The 20,961-nt window shown below is 32.0% G+C and overlaps 1 protein-coding gene across 1 annotated transcript in view; it reads right to left on the bottom strand.

The window, feature by feature from the left end:
- Positions 1-3,786: 3,786 nt before the first annotated feature.
- Positions 3,787-20,961, bottom strand: part of LOC143241068 (succinate--CoA ligase [ADP/GDP-forming] subunit alpha, mitochondrial-like) — a 44,254-nt gene continuing 27,079 nt past the window's right edge. Inside the window, exons 6-8 of the mRNA XM_076484559.1 lie at positions 13,682-13,755; positions 8,291-8,479; positions 3,787-4,895 (exon numbers count right to left, since the gene is read on the bottom strand). Of these exons, the coding sequence (XP_076340674.1) occupies positions 4,869-4,895; positions 8,291-8,479; positions 13,682-13,755 (290 nt within the window). The 3' untranslated portion in view covers positions 3,787-4,868. The remainder of the gene's footprint in view (positions 4,896-8,290; positions 8,480-13,681; positions 13,756-20,961) is intronic.

The raw sequence follows: 20,961 nt of genomic DNA, 5'->3' as shown, positions 1-20,961 counted from the left end.
GCTAATCCATTTTGATCATGTATATCTTGTGATCTACAAACTGTCCTAACTTCTCAAGTCAATCAGTACCAGCCATTTCGATCAGAAAATCATTAGTGGTGCAGCAGCTAACTGTCTCAGTGGTTATTTGACTTTAATTTCAACACCCTCTTCTGCTTCATCACTGTCAGTCGACATGACTTAACATCATATTCCTCTGATTATTTGGTCTCAACCTCCGAGTTCTGGTCTTGCCAGTGTTCTCTGAGTACAAATACAACTTATCAACGTGCTCTTTTGTAAGTGGTACATCAAAGGATTGATTTTTCAGAATATAAATATAGTCCTGCCACATACAAGCTGCACCTCTGATACATACAGTGATTTAGAATGCTTTGGCAGTTACAAACTCGCTTTCGGACATGATGTAGCAGATGCAACCATAGTAGTCACTACTAGCTTTTATGAGCATTCCAGCATTAAGCCAGATAGTCAGTTACCCACAGTACAAAATAACATTTTGATTTATCTCTGTTCAAGCAGGTAACAGTCTGGGCAAATACTGCTTGCTTTCTGGACAGTAATGTTTGTTTTCTAAAGTAAGAAATACAAATTTCATTTGTATTCTCAATTCTCATATTACTGTTAGCTTTTTTTTCTTTCATTCATAGGATGCAAGTTATTAATCTCAGATGATGATAAAGGGTTGGATCAAAAATAGTGGACAACGAACTTATTTCTTGAAATTTTGCGGCTACAGAATGATACTTCTTTCATAGACAAGTGACAGATATCTTTGCCAATTTAGTGGAAGTCCTCCTTACAACACTGACAAACATCTAAATGAAAACCACTACTGCATTATTTAACCAGTTTCATCAGAAAATTTGCAATTTCTTTCGTGTTGGTTTTTGATCACATTGTAACCCTGTCAGTAAATTACTTACAATTCAATTATATGAAAATTATGGAGTAAAAATAAGTTCATTTTTTACATATATACAGAGGGTGTAAAGTACAAAAGTACATTAAAGTAGGTAAGAAAAAATAATATATTCACTTTTTGTGATCTAAGTTTAAATATTTAAATGCTTTCTTTTAATATACTATGCCATAGGTTAAATCAACAAAATCAATTGAAACTTCTTGTAGTTTTATTCATACATCAAAGAAAAAATGTTTTTCTAATGTAAATATGAGTTTAAACTAGGTCAGTGATAAAAACTTGAAAATAAACATAACAATTTATCTGCATTATTCTATGCAGTCTACATTAAGTACCAAGTTAGCCCTTCTGCTGCTGAGAGAAATGTTGTTTATAAACCTTCCAAAGTTTTTACTTTTCACTTTCATTATTTTGGAAACATAACAGATAAAAAAAATGTATTTCAATTTTCTTATCCCACTTCATAAAAAAGCCATATCCACAGTTTTATACTGGCTATATTTGAAATATGAATATCTAACATCTTTACAAGGAACCTCTTTTGCCATGAAATTAACTTGTATAAAATCCTTTATATGGTCTGTATGCTTTCTAAAGGTACTAATTTTCTTAAAATTTGGTTCCAAATCTTAAAAAAGCAGTCAACCAACACACAGGTATGTGAGTACTATAAAGAATTAATAAAATCCTAAATTAAAATTAACTAACAATGAGATAAAAAACAGGAATGTTTGAAAAAAAAAAAAGGATGTTTGTTTATTGAAACATAATTTTTGAAAATTATAGAAGCTGATAAAATATAGCACAACTAATATGGCCATTAGAAAGCCTGTGTTCTGTGTATCATTGCACATACTGTATTACGTGTTGTTATGAATGAACAAGTCGTGTAACACATCACTACAGAAGTTCAATAGAACTGGTGAGCAGAAAAAGCTTGTTTGAGGTCAGGGTTACTAAATGGCATTATCTTCAGCAATTACTTGTGCCAAAGAAAGAGGGTAATGTTATGATCTGAGGAAAATCCACAATGCTTTCCACTTTATATAACTTTTGGAATACAAAACACAGAAACTAATTCCATAAGTTTAACAAATACAGGGCTCCCAGTGGATGATATCAAACTTAGAATCTTTGAAATCCTTAAAGTGAACTACACCTTTTCATGTCATTACTGTGTAGAAGAGCTACATTTTACCGTACAAATTTATGAACTTAGACAAATATTGAAATATACTGAATCATAGTTTGTATACCTTCTGTGTCTCAGACTGTGGTAATCCAAACTATCATATTTTTTCATTGGATGTGCTCAACTGGATTCTTACCTTACATACCAAATATCAAAACAATCCATTAAGAAATACCTCATATATAATATATCCATATTGTTTCTTCTTTTTTATTTCTTAGCATCAAAAGTATAGACTTTCATTAATAGAAAAACATACTTTACTTTTACAGATTTTTTTCAAACTTGGTACACTGATAGATCTTTTTAACTCACAATTAAGAGTCTCATTTATTTTAAATATAAGCCACATGTGCAAAGTTATTCAACAAAAACAGCTAAAATTAGATGCAAAAAGTCATGCGAGCTATTTGTCTTAACACATTTTACTACAGCTCCACCAAAGAGTAAAAGTGGATTGTTTTGAGTTCTTGTCATTCTGTTTAAAGACAGCTGATTTAACAGCAAAACTACAAGGTGAAAGAGCATGCAAATACACAAGTATTGGTTAGTCCAAGCAAGCTAGATTAGAAGTTTCTGGCTCAAGTTTTCAAAATAATTATTATGTGAACATTTATTAGTGAATATTCATTGTCAATTTTGCAGCACAAACTTACTAAATTTTATAAAATTATTTTAATTAAAGAACATTTAGCATCTCATGATATTAGCTTAAGCAATCAGCATGAATAATGATGCTTGATACAAATGTACAAATTGTAGGGGAGTGATGACAAGAAACTCTATCTAAATTCTATGGCATTGCTATAAAGGAAGTTATTAACACTATGTATGCAAAAACAGCTCGATTGGGTTGAGAAAATATTTTACGTAGAGGAGCGAACAACGTTTCGACCTTCTTTGGTCATCATCAGGTAACTTTGTGAACCTGATGATGACTAAAGACGGTTGAAACGTAACATCAGGTAACTTTGTGAACCTGATGATGACTAAAGAAGGTCGAAACGTTGTTCGCTCCTCTACGTAAAATATTTTCTCAACCCAATTGAACCGTTTTTACATATATATTTTTTCTACAAGTGGGTTTTCTCAACATCACTGATCACAAGTTATTAACATTGTTTTAGAGAGGAAAAACAACCACCAACATATATATTTTAAAGAATCTGATTGGCTCTGTAAAGTAAAGGTCTGTTCTGAATAATAGGATTGTGATCCTGAAGTTAATACTGGCTACTACCAAATGTCACTTTTTTACTTGCTGTGGTTTGTTTATGTGTATTGACAGAAAGTCATGATATCTCACCAAAAACACCTAAGGTGTGAAAAAGGTGCAGCCAAAAAGGATTGTGTGACTAAAAAAAATAAAATCAAAACTGGCAGCCAAACTGGTGTTTTTGATTGTATTTCAATATGTAATATCAGTTTGAATAAACATGTTATTTCTTTTGGTTGCAAAAGTTAATTTTTCCTTCATCACATGGAGTGAGAACATAGTTATAATGAGATTACCATATATTCTTTTTCCCCATTAACATTTTCTAGTAAATGTTTCAAGTTTTAATTATCAGTTTATAATTCTAAGATGGTTGTTAGCTGATGTTTCTTTATAACAGTGACAATCACATTTGCTGTACTGTACAAAAAAATGAAGCTACTACCTGCCATGTAAGTTTATAGAAATCTTTAATTATCATACATTTGAAAATATTTATTTATTTAGTTTAAATGAAAAATTCAATACAACACAGATTTACTACAGCATGACTTATATTCAGTCTGAAATCTTAACGTTGTTCTAAAAGTAGCAAGTCTTGTCTCACATTACCCATGTTTTCAAAATATAAAAAATACAATGAATGAATATAAGATATCAGAAAAGGCACTTATAGTTTGTAAATATGAGTATCTTTTAACAAGTATAGGAATGACCTTTGGAATTAAGCTTCCCACCTTTTGCTTAAGTTATACATGAAAGAAGCTTTGTTACAGTGGGTGTCTAAAAACATTCTTTGTCTACAGTTAAGTCTTCTTTCAAAATGCTACAGACAGTTTGTACACTTAACTCACAAACTCTTGAAATCCACAAAAGAATCATGATAGTTACAATGTTGAATAAATTGGGAACATCAATACCAAGGAACTTTAATATTATGAATGAAATGCACCTTCTGACTAGCAATTAAATCAGCAGTGTCACAAACAGTTGTTGTATACTCAGATGTTACATTAAAGACATTAACATTCAAATAACTGTCTGACACTACTAATTAACTAATAAGTTTGCAATTACATTAAGTACTATTTATATTTAAAATATTTTCTTCTGTTTCATTAGAGACTTTTGACATGCAATGTAGAAACCTATATTGAAGTACCTGCATGTAAAATCCATCATTTATATTTATGTGTACATCATTTCCCACTTTCCACAATTGCACTTTATATCCTTAGTTTTAGTAATATTTCCACAGAATAAAAAGTCAGTCTGTGAATATATTACTGTATGAACCCCCCTCCCAAAAAAAAAGGAGAAAAATACCTTTCCAATAATATATCTTGCCAAACTGATACATATTTTTACACCAATACCATCAAAAAATATAACGTTTAATTTTCTCAGTAACCAAAATATAGCACATAAAAATATATATCTTGAAATCATATATAATCATCATATATCCTGGTCCACAGATATATTTCCAGAACATTAAACCCTTGAAAGTCTTGTCATCTTAATCACCAATCATTTCATGCTAGTCCTTTTTTCTGCATTTCCTATGTATAAACAAACAAAATCTTGCTTACTACACACTAAAAGCAACAGTTCTAACTAAAAATAGTGTTATTACTATAATAAGAAACTTAATTTATTCCAAAAATGTTGAAATGTACTAGCTGACAATATCATTGTTACAGGTGTTACAGAAGTCAGAGGTATTGCTAGATAATTAAAAGGATTGGGGGCTCAGACAAATAGCCCCCTCCAAGGTCATGGTTTTCTATATTGATTTTCCAAGACACTAATTACGGGTTACGGAACTGTCAAGTAGAACTGATGCTTACAGTAGAAGAGGCTAATTGAGTTCTCTCTGGTCAAAAGACATGTAAGAGTGAATGAGAGAAACAGCCATGTTACGGTAAGGTTACATTTTTCAAGCCAATTTACTTCTAGAAAACTAGTTTTTGTGTTCACTAAGTATATACTATACTATATTATTTATATATCATTAATTTCATTAACAGTATTATCCATACTATCTAGTAAACTGACTGTTATTACTTTTTAATTTTATTTACTTTTCATTATTTTTATTTAAAAGATTATTTTGCATTGTTAATTACTACAAGTACTTAGGATTAGCCTAAATCTTCCAAGCTGGCCAAATCTCATAAAATATTTAAACTACAGATAATTATGTTGTTAACAGTAAAGATACCCAAATGATGAAACAGTACATTTTAATCTTTGTAAGTAGAACTCAAAGAAATGTCTAATTAACTATATTGACTGCCATGTTAACTAGTAGTTTTACCTTAAGTACATAACTTGCTATGGTCAGAAGTTAATATTAACTTTAGTGCACATAAAATGCCTCTTTTGATACTTCCTAGAAGTTTCTGTACATCAGAAACATACAGTTCTTTATTTACCACTATTAACTTAAAATACTTTAGGTGTTTGAATAACATGCAACTATATCACAATTAATTATTCATTACTGTTCAGCAGGCCAGCTACTTATTTATGTACTTATGAATTTTTGTAACCAATAATATAAACTTAGTGAAAATAATGTAATGACCTAATCTATTCTCTGATTTGCTGCTCCACTGCAGTAAGACAAGTGTTACTGAGATCACTGCTTATCAGTATTGTTTTACATTCTGTGGAGCAAAATAAATTAATAAATATTTACAAATTGGTAGTTAATTATAACTCACATTAATGTCCATCCACAGGCTCAAAATGTTAGCTCAGTGTGATAACTTGGTAGCAGAGACATCACTAGTTATTTGAAAGATTTGGGCTCAAGCCAATAGCATGGGAATTTTCAGCACTTGAGCATGGTATCTATTATGGTTTTCAATTAAGATTTTTCAATGCACTAACTGTGGATTCTGGGCACTGTCAACTAGAATTGGAGCATATGCTCTGTGTGAAGTGCCTGGCAATACATCTGCTGGATAGTCTGATTATCACTTATTAGTAGCAGTAACTTGGTTATTCCTTTAGCTTTTCTCACCTCACTAACAGAGAATTAAATTACGACGGTGTATAAGTGGGATACCGTACATACAGGTAAATATTTCATACCATCATGAAAAGCATATGATCAAGCAATGCAGAAAATCAACTTCTCAGTTAACAGCCACACTATGCAATCTACATTACTCAGTGTTAAATTTGGTAGTGTTTTAAAACAACTTTCTTTCTTTGATTCACTTTCTACATGATTGGTGGCTTACACTGATCTTGGGAGACATGAGCTGTTTGTGTCATTATTATCATTTAACCTAATAAGTTTTTGACTTTTATATTTTATTTACTTTCATAATAGTAAATAAAGAATATACATGACAAACAGAAATATGGGACCATGTGTTCATTTTGTTTACTGTCAGTTGCTGGTGAAAGTTAAGCCTCTTTCTTTTCTTATTATACTACTGGTACTAATACATTAATCAATGTTCATTTAATTAAATAATGCAACTAAGAACACAAAATAGTAATATGCACAAAACAAACAATATTCAGTAATTAGAAAAATGTATCTGACTTTCTAAACATGTGATAAGAACCTTTAAAATGTAGCTAATCTTGTTTATGTGAATACAGTAAGAGAAATTTTTAAACTGGAATCAAAATAGACAATTCTCTTAAAGAGAAAACAATTTAATATAATATGCCATTTGATAAACTGAAACTTCTGCTTTGTATTGGTAATAAATAAAATAGTATTAAACATCAGAGAAAACTTTTGGTTACTTGTGAAAGAGAGGATAAAACAGGTAGGAGTGACAAGTGGGTCTTATTTTCTAGTTTACAGCTCTGTAAACAAATACTACTGAAGGAAAAAAATTGCCTTGATAATATATATATTAGAATGAGTAATTTACATTACATTCTGTAGTTTTCAGAGGAATAGTAAATAAATTAAGAGGGAAGACTTCAAGAACAAATGTCATTTCCTTATAAAGTTAAACACTTAAAACTTGTATAATATTGAAATCAGATTTATTAACTACATTTTGATGCCAACGTTATTTCTATAGTGATAACAATTCATTAAATTTTGAATGCATCTCTCTAAAAAGTCATGACATGCACAATTTAACCTAGTCATAGCAAAAGGGTCAATACACATTGAAATTTATAATTTAGCCACTTAGTATGTGTGTTTTAATATATAAACTACTAGCATTAGCTTCTTTAGTGAGTTAATTTTTAAGCAGAATTACTTTTAACTAAAACAAGATGATGTAACATGTGAAAAAAAGAAAGAAATCAGCAACATTACCACTGTAAATATACCTGATTGTATCAATAGGAGTATACACATATTTATAATCACCCAGTTTGGCTTCATAACTATTTGTTTTATTTTACGACTGAAGAGCTTCATAAAATGCATCCAAAATTAATTGCACATTTCATTATGATTATATATTTTCGATAAGTCTCACCTTTTACACTGAATGATACATTTGTCACTATGTGAGGAAGTAAAGTGTGCCACGAGTTGATTAATTTACATAATTAATTACAGAACAAAACAAAATTACAGATGTGATTTCATCTGTTGTAGTTAGTGCATGTGACTATGTTTTGCAGGTATTAATAACAAACTATACATACAAATGGGAGACAATTTTGGTAAAGGGTTTTTTAATTAATCTTTCTTTTTTCAAGTAAATTCAGTTGCACTTAAGTTATTTAGTATTTTTTAAACTTTATATGACACTTCAAACTACTGAGTGGTTAACACTATCAGTTGGCAGGTGTAATGTATTAATGTTTCAGTATGTTTTCTGAACAGTACTTGCAGATATTTACAAATGCTTATACTGGTAATGATAAATAACTTTAAAAGTTAAATTAATAAATTACATACACAATCAGTCAATTAGAAAACAAGGAGTACAAAAGCAAACTATAATAAAGGACAAACCAGTAACATTGCAGCTCCCATTTGTGCTGGAGACTTGGTAACTGTCACATTGGCTTCTTTCAATGCTTCAATCTTTTCTTGAGCACCACCTTTACCACCAGCTATAATGGCACCTGCATGTCCCATCCTCCTACCAGATGGAGCTGTCAAGCCAGCAATAAATGACACTACTGGTTTGGCAGAATTTCCCTGTTGAACAGAAGAAAATAAAATGTAATTTTCAGGGATATCTCATGCCAAAAAAATAAGGAAATATATCTCAAATTCACATCACCTAGCACAGTTGTATTACACTTTAACTTTTCAACTGACTTTTGTTGGTTGGTTGGCATTTATTGGCACAAACAACTAGGCTATCTGCACCAAACAACCAGTAAAACATTAAAGTAAAATTATCAACAAATTTAAAAAGGAATCATGTTAAAATAAAAACCAAATTTTGAATTAAAAACTTAAATAGAATTAAAAAGGCCAATGGCCCTTAAAAGTTTAAAAACAACTGAAGTGGACAGTGTTGCCATCACCAATGACACTGTCCAACGTCAGGGGTGAACCCATGTCTAAAATGGTACCATCGCTCACGGTCATAATGATAGCACATCAGTAAAATGTGGGATATTGTGATTTGAGTGTCATACAGACCATACATTGGTGCATCAGTCCAAGATAAAAGAAAGCAATGAGTTAAAAAACTGTGACCAACATGTAGCCTAGCCAGGACAACTTTCTCCTTCAGATCCTTACAGAAACAAGAGAACCAATGAGAAACAAAAGGTTTGGTCTGGAAAAGCTTGTTATCATGTCACTCACTCCAAGATGACTGCCAGCTGGTGCAAAGCTGAAACTTGAATACAGGATCACAGTTCATGTATGGAACAAACATAGCAGTGATAGCACCAGAGCAAACAGACTTAGCTAGGGTGTCACTGAGTTCGTTCCCACGAATACAGACGTGGCCTGGTATCCTGAAAAACTGGATAGAAATGGACGATAAAGAGAAATGAACTAGTTGGTTTTGAATATCAATATACTGCATGGTATAAGATAAGGGGTAATTAAATAGATTTAAATGTTATACTGTATGTGGATATGTTAAGAAGTAATAAACAATGTCTAAACATTAAATTCTATGAGTTACACGTTAAAGAACAATAATTGCTACATGTTACTTGGTAAGGTATGGAGAATAAGGCATAAAACAGTGTGAGAGAGGTTGAACATGAAGGAAATGCTGGAAATCAAATTATCCACTCATCTTATGCAAACCTTCTGCCCATGGTTTGCTTTCTTCTCCTTGACTGTTAAAGTAGAAAGATATTTATTAGGTAAAGAAGTATTCTTAGCAAATTGTAAAGAAAAAGTATTCAAAATATCATCTTCAATATCAGGCTTGAAAAAGCAGCAACAGAAATGAGTGAAAGGGGTGACAGTAGAGTCTTGGCTGCATAAGAACCCTGTCACATGATGCAAAATGACCATCATGTCTTCTACAAATAATGAACTTTAGCAGCAATAGCAGTAAATTTTTCAGTATGAGGAACCTCATTAACCATTTTATACTGATCTGTGAAGTCATATTGAGTGTATTAAACTTAATGAACTTGAAACTGGAAAGTTAAACAAAAAAATCTGAGATCTCAGCAAACCCACAATGCAACTGTGCCAAGGAAACGAATACAGATTCTCACGTGTGAATGCAGAGGGAGTATATGTGCACAGAAGTGTGTTGCACTCCTCTTGGTGGAGGATTTGCTTCATGATACAGCAACATAATAGTTCAAATTTATATTGATACACATGAAATTAGGCAGAAGTTTTCTCAAGGCTGGTGGCATGCAAATCTCTTAAGCAGAATGCACAAACCAAAGAGGAGATAGCTATCTGAATACAGAGGTGAGTAGTAATTTTGGAAGTTATCATTTTCCTAAACTGAAATGTATTTCTCATAGGTACTTATCTTCTCTTACAAAGCAGCTTTTCTTGATTACCACTGCCCTCTACTGGTGTACATTTTTCTACACACACCACTAGCCTTCCATCTCAAACTTCTATGTATCTACATACAAATGCTCATGCAGCTACACTCATTAACAGAAACCCAACAGCACTCCTATCCTAATCAGTACCTCCTTCATATCTGCACTCATTAATCACTTTGAGATTGGTCAGAAGTAGGGAGGCTGGGTGAAAAATGTGAAGGAAGGTAAAAATTGTTTGTTTGTTTTGAATTTCATGCAAAGCTACATGAGGGCTTACATTTCCAGCATAGGAAAATGCTAACTTCTGATATCTTACCTCTTCTTACAATGTAACCAGGATCCCACATTGAACAGGTGAAGAGATGATAAAAAAATAGCTCTTTTAGGAAGTGCCAAAAGAGAGACCAAGTGGTGTGAAATCAAAAAAGAAAATATCACATCTCAGCTGGAGACCATGCCACATCTGATTTAGATATACTCTTCATTCTTCTGTAACAGTGTTACAAACATAAAAGGCAGAAAAATACGAAGGAATCCCAGAATATGTATGACAGATGAATAAAACTCCTAGGTATCACGTGACTAGGGCATGACAGACTGAAGTGGTAGTTTGACATCATCCAACACCAGGTAGTATCTGACTAGTACAATAGATTTACAGTAGGTAGAAAATCACCTACCTCTTCAGCTTGACATGGGAATCGGTAGGGGAGACAAGTTTCCATACCAAAATTCATCTCAATTTGGTTGCATTTCCAACACAGCCAACACCACATTCACCAGAAACCATCATCTAGCAGATGGTAGAAAGGGAGACTGCATATCTGGGTCTCCAGTCCAAAACATGATGGCAGTGGGCATTTGTCATCCAGGAGATGTACTGGCCAGCAAATGTGGGACAACTTACTTAGCTGGACCATTTTCAACCAATGTCAAACTCAGTGGGAATGTAGATCCAGAGGATGGTAGGAAGGAGAAATGCCATAATAGGAATAAACAACTGGTCACATATAAAAACAGGAATATGGCATAGTACAAGCAAAACCTGGCAGCATGTGAAATTGAATGTAAGGCCTGCAGAAGAATTAGTTTGATTTGTTGTGAATTTTGTGCAAAGATACACAAAATTAACACTAGCCATCTATAATTTAGCAGTAGAACACTAGAAGGAAGGCAACTTGTCATCACCACCCACTACCAGCTCTTGGGCTACTCTGTTACCAATAAGGAGTGGGACTGACCATCACATTATAATATCCTCACAGCTGAAAGCGTAAGCATGTTCGGTGGGATGTGGATTTGAACCCATGCCCTGAAAGTTGAAGTTAAGCACCTTAGCCATGCCAGATCTGCACAGTAGAAAGTGTTATACACAAATAACACCTGCAGAATGCCACTATCCTATTCCCAACTGAGTGGTGTGGTTCATCACTTCAGAGGACAGGTCTCCAAGGTCCATCACCCCAGTGATTAGGAACTGATAAATGATAAGGACTCCCATACTCCACTAGAAGAAGTACGAGTGTCTGGGAGACTGCATCACTAAGGATAGTGTAATGGGTGACATTATACCATATTTCTAATTATTACATTAGTTTCTTTTATAATAATAAATAAAGAATACACATGCAACACATGAAATAAAGTACTTACCTGTGTCTTCTTTTTGTTTGGTGTTGTCTGTTAATGACATTTTTTATATTAATTTTTTTATTGTACTAAATTTTTTATTTGATCAAATAATTCATCAAAGAGCACAGAATAACCACATACAAAAAGCAGACAATGTTCCATAACTATAACAATATTTTTGGCTTTCTAACTATATGACAAGAGCTGTTAAAACTGAGCTAAGCTTCCTGATAATTTCCCTGTGGAAATAACATTTGAACTGAAAATAAAATAGGCAATTCATCACTTGATAGATTAAAACCATGATTTTTACTAGTAACAAATAATATTGTATTAAACACCAGAAACAATTATTGACAATATCTCAAAAGAGAGGATGTGATAGGTGAGTATGGCAAAAGGGGTCTTATTTTCTTTATGGTTCTGTAACTTAATAACATGGAAAAACTACAAAACTATACTATTCCTGAGCATTGACACTATTACAATGAGTATTTTACATTAAATTTCATACTCCTCTGAAGGATGGTAAAATTAGATAGATGATGTCTAGAAAGAAATCATCACATTTCTCTTGCTAGGGGAAATTCAGGATTTGTTTAATATTGCCATATAAAATTAGGAACTTAAAAATATATAATATGAAAATTTGGATTATCAGCTCATTTTTATGCTAGACTTATTTGTATACAATGATAAAAAAGTAGTTTGATTAAACTTTAAATGTAATTAATTAAAACCTAGTAAAATGCACAGAAAAAAGATGCCTATAGTAAAAGCATTAGACTGAATTTTACTTTATTATTCAATAAACTGTTAGTCTAGATACAATTTAATTTGTTAAAGCACATTCTTGACATTGATTTCCATATATGAAGAAATAGAGAGTAATAATATAATTATTATTAGGTAGCAGAATATTTCTTGTAATAAAGGATACATTTTACATTATGTAATAGAAAGAGTCATATTATTACTTTACAATAACAAATGATAAATAATAAGTTATAATGAGTTTATTAATGTGGTCTTTATATGAAAAAATATCAATAATCTATACTTTGGGAAAAATTATGAAAGTAAACAATGAAATGACTAAAATTTGAATTCAATTAAAGCTTAGTCAAAGTTATAATTATAGACCTCTTTGGATTAAGTTCATTTACAGAATTCAAATACAAAATTATGTAAATAGAAAATTATTATAATTATAATGTATAATTTGAAAGAAAATTGAAAATATACAATGGACAAGAACAATATTTTGATTCTTTGTTTCAAACTAAAACATTCTGAACAAAAATTAGAATGACAAAAATATCCTCCTTCAACTCAAAGCTATTAATTTTGATATAGCCCCAATCCTAATAGTATTTCAAGTTTAATTTGCTTATTGCCAGATAATGTTAATTTAACAATAGATATTTCTATGAATAGTTTAAAAACATGGACTAATATTTCTATAAAAGTAACATGGATTGCAAATATGTTAGTCTTAAAAACAAAATTATATCTATTTTTATTTCAATAAACATTTGAAACATGTTAGATAGGGCTAGAAAAAATAGCTTGTTATACTTGATGGAAAGAGTTTTCAAATACATATATTTTGTAAAAACTTCCAAAACAAGTGTAAGGGTAAATGTTATGTTTTATAAATTTATCAAAGTATATCTCCACAAAAACAAAACAAGTGATGCAATAACTGATGTTTTAAGGTCTTTATATGAAAAAATATTTGGGTTATAATTAAAATAATAATTACAAACAATGTACTTACATAGTTGTGTAGTTTCAAAAACTCGGCAGCTCTTTCTTCTGCTGCACCACCAATCTCTCCAATCATAATTACACCTAAAAATGTTAAGAAAAAGGAGAAATCAGGAAAAACCTAGTTTTATATGGGGAGTAGAATTAAATGTTGGTTCAGGGTTCACCCAATGTGAAGCTCAAATAGACATATCTGGCAACACTGTATCTGTGTATGTACATATTATAAACTCTTTTTTAACTTCAGGAGTTTTTCTTGTTGCTGTTATTGCAATAGATAGAGTATCACAAAAATCCACTTTTAGATTTTTAAATAATATATTTTCCACACTTCGTTTCTCCATACTATTGTATCAAACTTGTATCCAAATTAAAAAAAAAAAAGATTTCAGAATTACTTAAAACAAGTTTAGAATATCTTATTTATATAAATATGATATTTCAACCCTTTTCTGGGCAGAAGGTGTGTTACTGATATCCCTTCCTTATTCCAGTAGAAACGCTTAACCAAATTACATGAAACGTTTTAAAAATGTACTAAAGAGTATCTTGTTTTGGCTTAAAACAAATTCACGATTTAATTATATATCAGTTTTTAAGTTACAAAATTTTCAAAATTTTGTGTGAGATTGTTTAGAAAAATATTAAAGATATAGCCTTTCATCTTTTATTTTTATTGTTGATGATTAAGTTCTATATATATCTAGTTTCAACTTGATTGAAACTTTAAAGGATACGTCCTTTGATACTTTATTATGCTGAATGCATGGTAAAATATGTGACAAAAATTTATCAGTACCCTATAATTTGATCTTTCAAAATGATATCAACCTCCACTTTTTTCAAGCTAAGTAAAAGTATTTTCACTACCAATATTCTTCATTGTATTAATTTATGTAATAAATAGCTTATTTATTAAGTTATTTTTACCTATATGCACTGTTTAAATATGATAAACTAAACAATGATATTCAATAAATACAAATCTGTGTGTGGAAATACTTTTCTGTTGCTTACTGTATTCACTAAACCTAAGTTATTTTATGCCCCATCAGAGAAAATTTCTGTAGATTTCAAACAAGGATTTTGACATGCAAACATTTTATGGAACAAAAATAGCATCTAAAGAAACTTGTAAAAAAAAACAAAAAACAAACAAATCTGTGCTTTGTTTCCAAATCTTCTAAACTTCCCATTAGATTCCCTTATCTATCTCTGCAGGAACTGCAAAAACTAATCTTCAAACTATTTTATTTATTCTACAATGATGAAAAACACTTTATAGTCTGCTCTAACCACTGGTATTTAAACTTTTTTTAGTTACTTTCAAAGCTGTACTTCATCAGTAATTGTGACATTATAACACAAGTGGGAATAAAGCACTAAAACCACTAAAAGAAAAAAAAAAGACATGAATAATCATGTTCTGAACAGATGTTAATTTCTTAGCAAACATAAAACTGTGCTTTGAGATGGCAGAAATTTTTTTTTTTTTAATTGGCATATTATATTACATTGTTTACTGAATGGAGAATTGTAAGTTTTGCTGTTGGTATGAGATTCCTTTCTACATGAAAGATAGCAACTAGCTTGGATGATTTTGTAATGGCTCTTGTTACACAGTAAGAAAGCCAGAAAAAACTGTGATAATTATGGGAAATTGTCTGCTTTTTGCATGTTACTATTCTATGTTCCTTGGTGCATTATTTAAATAAAAATTATTTTGTACATTACTACCATCTGTATAATAAAGATAACTAAAATGTAAAAACTTGGATTCTCTTTAGGTTAATGAAGATTATATTAGGTAAAATGAATAACAATAATATAATAAAATTTGTTACATGGCCTGCAAAACAAGCATCTTATAGGTAAAGAAATTAAAAAGCATAATGTGAGCTGTACATTCCCCAAGTGATTTACAACTTATAATGACAAAAATAAGGTAACATAAATAAATAATAGGTAAACATGATTCAAAGAATAATAAAGCAAAACTAAGTATAAATAGATGTATACTGTTACAAGTTTAAATCTACTGAGGATAAATGAACGTAGTTTAATGTTACAATCTAGAAATAAAAAAAGCATAATTTAGATTTATTTCAATTACTCTTCTTTTAGTGGTTAAGATGTCCAGTCACACTGACCAACCTTCTATAAAAAATAATAGATAAAATATTAAGTTTTATTGAAAACAAAAATTTGAAATGTATTTCGAGGGTTTCAGATATTACACAAATAAAATTTAAGGATTTTAAGATGAAGAAAAGTATTTTAATTTTAATATGAAAATTGCTTTGCACATGCACTTTTCAAACATATACTCAATATATTCATGGACAAATTTTTTTTATTATTATTACAAATACTTCATTAAAATATATGATCTTTTTCATGTCAAAGACATATAATGCTTGCTGAAAGACTCCTAAATCTTGTGAAGATATACACACTATATTAAAAGTTAGTAGTATCAAATCTATAAGGACTTTAAATGAATACAAAAAGGTCACGTTGTCAGTCATTGATGGTCCCATGTTGAGAGAGTTAAATACAATATGGTCACCCATATAAATATCAGATATCTGGGTTAAATAAAAAAATATAAAGTGTGGTTGGCTAATACTACGGGTGGCAGTGAATGTATTAAGTAACAGCAAGTAATGTTACAAATGTATGCCAATAAATTTGGTATTACAGTGTAGATGATAATTATTATAGTATCACACATTAGCTAATTTTTTTAATTTAAAAGTAAATATTTTTTAAACAATCCTAAGTATTGATTTTGAGTGCCACATGATATGTAAAGTGCAACATTGGTTCAAATTAGATATTTGTGATGTCATTATATATTCAAATAACCAATATTGACAAGCTTGAATGTGCAGAAAGAAACTCGTCTCCTTTCTAGTTTCTCAAATAGTAATATTTTTATTGAATCAACAAAGGTAGCCCTGCCCACTTCTTCAAATTTATGAAAATACCTGCTTATGCACACCTACTTTGCTTAATGATGTCTGTGTAACCAACAGAAAGCTCTAAATGTCTCCCAAATTATTTTCTCAGTCTCTGCAAAACATATGCACAGCAAATTCTTTCTTTTAATGCTAAATCCAAAGTGGTATGATAACACATTAGTTTGCTTGAAATTTCATATTTTTTTTAGATCTGAATATAGCTTTGCCACTAAGTGTTATAAATTACAGTGGAATTCCCTTGTACTGATATAGTAATTAAGGATTCTTCATTATTTCAAAATTGTAACATTTTATAATTTACCCCAGAAATGTTAATTTTAATTTAAAAGTTAATTAAAATGTTGACATATATCAAATTTATGATATTTCCTAACAAAATCAATATACACAATTTATTAACACATTATATTGTAATATACAAACAACAATATAATCTATAATAATGGTTATTATAAATAATAATTTATATGCAAAAGTTTTCCAAACAATACTGAATCTTCTATCTGACTTGGGATTGAATATTTTATCAATAGTTCATGATGTGTGAATGAACTGAGTTGATACTGGTACAGTTCACTTAACAGCTAGCTAACTAGCTGCTTTACTGAGAACGTGTTTCACTGATGAAAATATATAATGTCCTCATAGAAACACTAACATTCAAAGTTAATTCTCTGAAGTTAAACAGTTTATAATGTTCAAAATCTATAAACAATCCCTGGTCAAATATCTGTAGATTCCAAACTGTTAAGCATTTATCATAGTTACAACTTCCAAAGTTTATAGTATACTAAATGTAGCAAAAAACAATATTAAACTGTCTCTTGGCACATTGATTTACAAATTCTAAGGTTGAGATTCTCATAAGTTCAGCTGGCAATAATATTTGAAGAAGGGTATTGGTTTCATAAAACATATACTGTTGATTCTTACACTCAAGAACCTTCTATAAATTTATAGAAAAGATGGGGCTTTCACAATACACATTTAACAGCATAATATATATTAAATTGAAACAAACATAGATATATAATAGTAAACCTGTTACACCTCCCTCCTTTGAGAATTAAAAGTATATATATATATATATATATATATATATATATATATATATATATACACATTGATAACTATACATTAAATATAATATACTGTCAAAGACTTGCAAAACTTCAAAGATCATGAAAGTATATAACAAAATTAATGCAAATAACTTATGACTATAACAATTACACAGCACGTGGAAGTGCATCAACACAGATGTTATCTTTTTGGCTTAACATAATAATCACATCACTGAAGTGTTCTTCAAAAGTTGGGATAGGTTTCAAAGGAGAAACAGGAATTTTCTGGTTAGATTTTCCATCTAATTGACATGTATGACAAAATTTACAAAAGTGTGAAACATTTTGCCTAATTTTGACCAATATAGATGTCTCAATTTTTCCACACATCTTGTTGACTCCTATATGACCTCCCATTGGAAATTCATGGGAAGTCTTCAATATTTCAGAATGATATTCTATTGAAAGAAGAGTCTGATAAACAGCCTTGTCCATTGAAGCTGTTGTATTTGGTTTGGTGGCCTCCATTTTCTCATGAGTTGGTTGGCCAGTAGAGAACTAAGCGAGTCAGTAGAAATAGTGTAATTCAAGTACTGATTAGCTTCTATGTAATCCAGGGCAAGAGAAATGGCATATAATTCAGCAGTGAACACAGACACTATAGAGAGGATTCTATGCACAACCACCAAACCGAAACAAACCATGGCAGAGCCCACAGAGTCACCTGATTTCGAGCCATCTGTATAAAGGGGAATGGAGGGATGGTTCTAAAGATGTTCAGTAAATAAAAGATGATACTTCTTCAGATGACCAAAGAAAGGTCACATTCGGGGATGGTAATAAGCCTCAGTGGGATAGGCTGATCAGTGGAGACAAAAACGTCATCCAAGGACAAATCCAATTCATCCAACTGTACCTGGATACAAAGGCCAAAAGAAATAATGGCAGACCATCTATTATAAAAAAGCATGGCTCACCGAGAAAAGAAAACACAGCTCCATGTGGGATGCTGTGGTAGGGATCAAAGTTTCAAAGCATACAGTAAAGAGAGTCGCAAACAGCCGAAGTGCAGAGGAGGTTCATGAGACTCTCTGTACATGCTCTGGACTGGAGAAGTGCAGAAAATCCCAGTGCAGAGCTGAATTTCCAGATAATGAATGAGGTCCAGCATCTTGAAGGTAGTTTTGATTGAACAAGAGCACGATATATCTTTAGCACAGAACATCAATCTGCTCCCCAAGTGGTGGTAGAGAGGACATGGAGGATGTTCAGTGCTCTTGTACATTTGACTCGTAGATGCTTGATGTGTGCTATAAAGGTCAGCTTATGGTCAAAGATAAGCCCCAAGAACTTTGTCTCAAGGACCACAGATAGCACAACGTCGCTGATATAGAGTTTAGGATCAGAGTGAATACCCCGTTGGCAGCAAGTGCCTGCAAATGGTTTTAGAGAAAAAGAAGTTAAAATCGTTTGCCAAGATATACTTCAGTAAATGATTAAGAGCAGTCTGTAGCTGCCGCTCAATATACCACATCTCATGTCAGTCATCGACATCTGTAACAGTAAGAGGAAGTTGTTAAGTGATGGCATTTAATCTTAATACTGAAAAGTGTGATACTCAAAACACAGCTTTGAGGTACTCCAAGTTCTTACTGGAAAGAATGGGAAAGTGTTGAACCAATATGAACTTGGAACCACTTGCCCATGAAAAAAATGTTTAATAAAAATGGGCAAATGGCCACTAAACACATGTAAGTGGAGGTCTCGCAAAATGCACATTTTGCCTGCACATACCTCCACATAGTATCATAAGCCTTCTCAGTGACAAAAATATTGATACAGGATGTTGTTTGAGAATGGCTTCTCTGATTGATGTTTCAAGTCAAATCAGGTGGTCTATAGTGAAGCTCCATCGTTGGAACCCACGCTAGATAGGTGATAGGAAGTTGTTTGATTCCAGGAACCAAACAAAATGAGCACTATCCATCCTCTCTATGGTCTTACAGAGACAGCTCATCAAAGCAATTGGACAGCAGTTTGAAGAAATCTTGGGGTCTTTCCCAGGCTGAGAGAAAGAAAGGACAATGGCCTGGTGCCATATGTCAGGAAAAACATTCTCTTGCCAAATTCATTTAAAGACAATCAGAAGAATAGCAAGAGAAGAAGGAGATATGTGGTGCAGCATCTTGTAGTGCATATCATTAGGTCCAACTGATGTACTGCCAAAATAATGTAATGCCAGTATGAGTTCCACCAGTGTAAAGAGGTGACTACAGTCATAGAGAAGATCAGCCCGAAAAGGAAAGAGATAATCACTCTCCCCAGGTCTTGATGGCTGAGAAGGTGGAGGATGAAGCAGAATTGCTGGATACCCAGCAAAAGCTTTCACTGAGAGTATCAACAATGCTCCAGAGATCAGCTACTTCCAGGCCATCAGAGAGCAAGATTAAAAAGGGGTACAGAATTATACTGACCTTTTGAATCTTGTCCCATATGACTTTGGAACTGATGGTAGAAGAGATGCTGGTTGCAAATTTAATCCAAGATTCTGACATCTTACCTGCCGAGCATGTGCATGGGCCCACTGGAAAGTGATGCAGTTCGAGAGTGTGGGATATCTATGAAAGATGTTCCAGGCCTGTTTTTGAGCCTTCTGTGTCATGTGGTAGGCAGGATTCCACTACAGATGAGGATACAGTGGAATACATTTCAAGGTTTTAGGAATACAATGAACAGCTGCCTGTATAATACTGTCCATCACTGCTGGCATGCAGTCATCTATTGATGACAAGATCAAGTTCTGCAAGAGCAGTGAAAAAGGGTCAATTGGCTTCATCCACCTTTCACCAGGGCACGCAGGTCAGATGGCATCAACCATGGCAGGTTTCTCTCAAAGTGCTAGGAAAATGATCACTGCCTCATGGATTACTGTCAACCCTCCATAAAAAGAAGAACAGCAAAGGGAACCAAACTGAGAGATCAATAGACTGGCTAGGTGCATAAAAATAAGTATAACAACCACTATTGAAAAGAGAAAGGTTGTGGTTTGAGAACACATGCTCTATAGATCAGCCTCTTTCATCAATAGCAGCGCTTACCCAGAGGGGATGATGCCCATTAAAATCCCCCATAATTAAAAAGGGAGACAGCAACTGTTCAACAAGAGCATCATGGCCTGATTGATCACAAGTTTCTCCAGGCGACAGGTAGAGAGAACAAACAGTAATGGTACAATCCAAAGA

This window comes from Tachypleus tridentatus, chromosome 13 (assembly GCF_004210375.1).
Source record: "Tachypleus tridentatus isolate NWPU-2018 chromosome 13, ASM421037v1, whole genome shotgun sequence".
Taxonomy (NCBI): domain Eukaryota; kingdom Metazoa; phylum Arthropoda; class Merostomata; order Xiphosura; family Limulidae; genus Tachypleus; species Tachypleus tridentatus.
Note: the sequence above shows the minus strand (reverse complement) of the source record. Positions and strands in the feature narration are given on the sequence as shown.